Below are 4596 nucleotides of genomic sequence, written 5' to 3'. Positions count from 1 at the left end.
GGAGGCGGCGCAGCTGCGGCACCGCCCCGTGCCGGCGGCGGAGGAGGAGGAGGTGGCGGTGGGGCGGCTGCCGCACTCGCTCCTCCTCGAGCAGGGGGTGGCGGAGGAGGCGGCGGCGCTGGAGACGACGTGGACGCTGTCGATGCGTTGCCGGCGCGGGATCGAGGCGCAGGTGGTGGAGGCGGGGCCTTCCTCTTGCTCGTGGGCGCCGGCGGTGGGACCTTTTTGGCCTTTGGCTGGCTCGGTGGCGCGGGCTTGGCGGCGGCACCGGGCCCGCCCCTTTTTCCGACAAAGTCCTTGATAAAGTTTTCGTTTTTGCGAATGTCTTTTTCGCTGACGCCCATGCTGCCGAGCTGGTCGAGGAGGGCCTGCCAGCTGGGATCGACGTTTTCGCTGCTGAAGCCGTGTTCGGCGGTGAAGCCCATGTGGGCGACGTGCTTGAAGCCCGAGGGTGCGCCGATCATTGACTTGTCGATCTTGCCGGTGGAGCCCTTTTTCTTCTTGTGGGTCGACGAGACGGCGGCCGACTTTGACTTTGCGTACTTTGCGCGGTTGGAGACCTTTTTGAAGAGGTCGCCGGCCTCGGTCTCGTCGGCAAACGAGAAGCCGACCATGCACTCGTCGCCCTCGAACGAGTGGAAAAAGGTGCGGTCCTGGTTGTAGGTGAAGCCGTCGTAGAGCTCGTGCTGCCAGATGACGCCGCGGGTTCCCTTGAGGTCAACGACCTTGAAGTAGAAGGTGGCCTTGGAGAGGTCGCGGACAAAGGCGATGGCGCCCTCGATGCCGGCATAGTCCCACTTGAGCGGGTTGGGCGAGGTGGCGTACACGCGTCCGACGGTGGCGGTGATGATTTTGTTGGTCGACGAGGGGATGGCCGACTTGACCTTGGACTTGTCCGAGGACGAGATGGTGGATGACGAGGGCATGTCGTGCGGGCGTGCTGCCAGGCGGGGGGATGGTGCGGGACAAGAGTGCGAGGGATGGTGGTGCTACGAGTGTCTAAAGTGCTTCTCTCCGGTCCACCTTGCGATTACGATGTAGGTGGTGAGGGGGATGAGGAGGGGGAGGAAGTGGGCGAGGCTGTGCGGGAAGACGAGATAGGAGGGGGCGCCGTTATCGGATGGGGCCAGCGGGAGGAGGTAGTCGAGTGCGCCAAAGAGGGTGGGTAGGGTGGTGAGGAGGAAGAGGAGGCTCGAGGCGATGAGGCAGTTTGCGGACCTGATTTGGCGTGCGCGCGAGGTCGAAGGCGGTGCCTGGAGGAACGAGGTAGGAGAGGGGCGAGGCAGAGTGGCCATGCAGTGGACGGTGGTGGGTATGTTGCTGTATGTTGCTGGAGTGAAGGAGAGGGCCGAGGGCGGGAGGTAGGAGAAGCGTTGAAGGTTATGGTGGTGGTGGACAAGAGCCCGAGGGCGAGAGCGAGGGCGAGGCTAGGGCGACGGGAGGCGCTCAGCCAGCCAAAGTGGAGGAAGTCGACGATGCACCGCCTCAGAGGCCACAGCTGGCTCGCCTGCCCCTTGGCTGCCCTGCCTGCCTGCCAGTGGCCCCTGCCCGCACGGCTCTGCTGCCCTGCACTCACAACTGTAGCTGATCCTTGGCCAGCCAAGGCCAGGCCGGCCCTCTGTCTGGCCCACACCGGGTCCAAGGGTCGAGCCACGCTATCAGCCCAGCCCAGCCCAGCCTTGCCCAGCACCGCGTGATCGGCCCTCGTTGCCGCCTTCGCCTTCGCCCCCACCACCACCACCACCACAATCAACACCATCAACACCCACCCACCGCACCTTGTTGCCTTTCTTCTCAAACCCCATCAGCCATTTGGCTCGCATCTGGCGACCGCTCCATTCACCACCACACCCCACAAAGACCTGCTCAGTCTCGTCGGCCCAACATGTCCCTGCCCAAGCGCATCATCAAGGTGAGCCATCGTGGGGCCCCCTTCTTTCCCCTGCCTCCATGCGGCCTTCCTCCTACCTCGCACCCTCGCTCACTCCCCTTGCCCTCTCCTCCGACCTCTTCTTCGCTCCTCTTCGCCGCAGGAAACGGAGCGCCTCATCGCCGACCCGGCACCGGGCATCAGCGCCACGCCCCACGAGGACAACCTGCGCTACTTTGACGTCGTCATCTCGGGTCCCTCCCAAAGTCCCTTTGAAGGTACGCAACCCACGCCCTCCTCGTCGCCGCCGCCGTCGTCGTCGTCGTCGAGAGCCGCCCGTTCACCCATCCCACGCCCACCTTACCGTCGCTTCTGCTGCTGGTCCGCTCCCCCCCCGGCGCATACAGGTGGCGTCTTCCGGCTCGAGCTCTTCCTGCCCGAAGAGTACCCCATGTCGGCGCCCAAGGTCCGCTTCCTCACAAAAATCTACCACCCAAACATTGGTGAGCACCTCGTCCGGACCGGCTGACACTCCCTGCTTGCTGCCACCGCTGACTCGACGCCGCCCGGATCTGCCCACTACCGCCCCCGCAGACAAGCTCGGGAGGATCTGCCTCGACATTCTCAAGGGTGAGCCGCCGCCGCGTGCCAGCGACGATGCCACCGCCTTCACCGACTCGACTTGCAGCTGAACCCCATCTTCTCCCGGCTTGCCCGTCACCTGGGCCCGCTCTGCAGACAAGTGGTCGCCAGCTCTCCAGATCCGCACCGTCCTCCTCTCGATCCAGGCTCTCCTCTCGGCGCCCAACCCCGACGACCCGTTGGCAAACGACGTCGCCGAGCACTACAAGACCGATGAAAAGGGGTGCGTGGCGTGGCTGGCCGCTCGGTCTCTGCCGCTTCTCGTCCGTCCCAGGATATTGCCTTGCTCATCACCCTCCTTCTCCCTGTCTCCGTGCCGCTCTTGCCTCTCTTCGCCCGCCCACAGCGCCATCGAGGTCAGCAGGCAATGGACCGCCCAGTACGCAAAGTGAAAAAGGCCACTCTCCCCGTCGGCCGTCGGCCATCGCCTCCTCGCGAGGCCCGCCATGAGGACGGTACGGCTCTCGAGCGTCACCAATGGGCTTCCTCTGTATTCTCGCATTCCCCCGGCTCCTTCCAGCCCGACGCCGAGCCGAGTTCGCACGTCTAAGATAAGATAAAGAAGAGACGAGGAGAGGAGAGAAGGAGATCCGACGGCAGACCAAGCGGGAAGCGCCCACGAGTCTCGTGCGCTCGCCGCTCAGTGCTTGCCGGACCCTTCGAGGGCCATGGCGAGGATATCATCGAAGCGGGTCCTGGCCAGGCGGAGTCCTGGCATCTGCTCGTCCTGCGGGATCTCTGGATCCTCGATGGTTCCGCCGATACCCGCGCCTCTGGCCTCGTCGAGCTCCGACTCGGGTTCCTGGAGCATGATGGCGCCCACCTTTCTCGCGAGTCTGCTCTCGTAAAAGGCGATGAGGAAGAGGGGCAGTCCAAAGACGACTGACTGGATGCCGTAGTTGAGGCGCGCATAGGCGTGGCGCGGCAGGACGTACTCGAGCGGCGCAATGAGGAAGACCTCGATCAGGTTAAACGGCGCCAGGTAGACGTACTGGTCCGGCGCGCGCACCATGCCAATGACCTTTTCGCTGAAAAAACCGGCGTAGGTGTCGTGGGCCGACTCGACGACGTCGCTGTATGCCGTGCCGAAAAAGGCGACGAGGACATTGAGCAGGATGACGGCGATGAGGAAGCAGTAGGCCTGGTAGAGGACCTTGCTGAAGATGCTCTGGTCGCTGAAGAGATCGAAATCGGCGCCGCCCAGGAGCGTCTGGGTGAGGTTGTCGATGATCTTTACGACGGCGTCGTCGATGCGCGACTCGTCTGCGGCGTCGAGGGCGTAAAAGGCGTGGAAGAAGCCGACCATGACGAGGGCGAGGAGCGTGAAAAAGATGGCCGTCTCCTTTGCCATGCGGAGGATGATGACCTGGAGGATGCCAAAGTAGACGAAGCCGTCGAATAGCTTGAGCAGCTGGATCCAGACGAGCGGGGCGACGCAGGCGAGGAACTGGAACGCGCGCAGCTGGTACAGGTCGGCGGCGGCGTGGCCGTGGGCGACGAAGCTGGCGATGCGCAGGCTAAAGGAGACGAGAAAGAGGCCGTTGGTCGCCACGTCGAGCACCGTCCAGAAGGTGATGGAGTCGATGCCGCCAATCTTGATCCAGCGCGAGGCGTCCTCGATAATGTAGCCGGCGGCCATGACCCAGAGCAGGCCCTCGGCCAGGTCAAACTCCTTGTAGGTGCGCGTCTGGACGGTGAAGAGGACGAGGAAGAAGATCCAGATGGTGATGTTGATGACGTACGAGTAGCGCGGCACGGCCAGGCGCGCCGGGTCAAAGTGGGCCAGAAAGGCGCCGTCGTCGCGCGCCTCGTAGGGCTCAAAGTACGAGTAGCCGTCCGGGCCGTACCTCTGCACCAGGTCGCCGCTCCAGATGGCGCCGACGACCTTCTGGCTCTCGGTCGAAGAGAGGAGGATGGTCGTGTGCTGGTCAATGGCCGACTCGAGCGCCGACGTGGGCAGGCTGACGTCGCCGTCGGCCTCGATGCGGCGGAACTTTTTCGTCAGGCAGAGGTGGCTCTGCGCCTGGCCCCCCGCGACGGCGAGGCGCTCGATGTGCGCCACGAGGCGGCGGGCGACGACGACG

General features: G+C 64.4%; 3 protein-coding genes across 3 annotated transcripts in view; 1 reads left to right on the top strand and 2 right to left on the bottom strand.

Annotated features, from left to right (window-relative positions):
* The window catches only part of PFL1_01260 (uncharacterized protein), a gene marked incomplete at both ends in the record, with an annotated part of 1564 nt that extends 638 nt beyond the window's left edge, over nucleotides 1–926 (bottom strand). Inside the window, one exon of the mRNA XM_007878763.1 lies at nucleotides 77–926. Coding sequence (XP_007876954.1) covers nucleotides 77–926 — 850 coding nt within the window. The remainder of the gene's footprint in view (nucleotides 1–76) is intronic.
* Nucleotides 927–1885: 959 nt separating this feature from the next.
* Nucleotides 1886–2904, top strand: PFL1_01259 (uncharacterized protein; the record flags this gene model as incomplete). The annotated part of the gene is made up of 6 exons (XM_007878762.1): nucleotides 1886–1912; nucleotides 2034–2148; nucleotides 2278–2373; nucleotides 2465–2500; nucleotides 2609–2735; nucleotides 2859–2904. 6 exons carry the CDS (start codon nucleotides 1886–1888, stop codon nucleotides 2902–2904), a joined length of 447 nt encoding a protein of 148 aa, XP_007876953.1.
* Nucleotides 2905–3152: 248 nt separating this feature from the next.
* The window catches only part of PFL1_01258 (uncharacterized protein), a gene marked incomplete at both ends in the record, with an annotated part of 2064 nt that continues 620 nt past the window's right edge, over nucleotides 3153–4596 (bottom strand). The window contains one exon of the mRNA XM_007878761.1: nucleotides 3153–4535. Within this exon, the coding sequence (XP_007876952.1) occupies nucleotides 3153–4535 (1383 nt within the window). The remainder of the gene's footprint in view (nucleotides 4536–4596) is intronic.

This window comes from Pseudozyma flocculosa (assembly GCF_000417875.1).
Source record: "Pseudozyma flocculosa PF-1 unplaced genomic scaffold scaffold00003, whole genome shotgun sequence".
Classification (NCBI taxonomy): domain Eukaryota; kingdom Fungi; phylum Basidiomycota; class Ustilaginomycetes; order Ustilaginales; family Ustilaginaceae; genus Pseudozyma; species Pseudozyma flocculosa.
The sequence above is the reverse complement of the archived record's forward strand: the minus strand, read 5'-3'. Positions and strand labels throughout refer to the sequence as shown.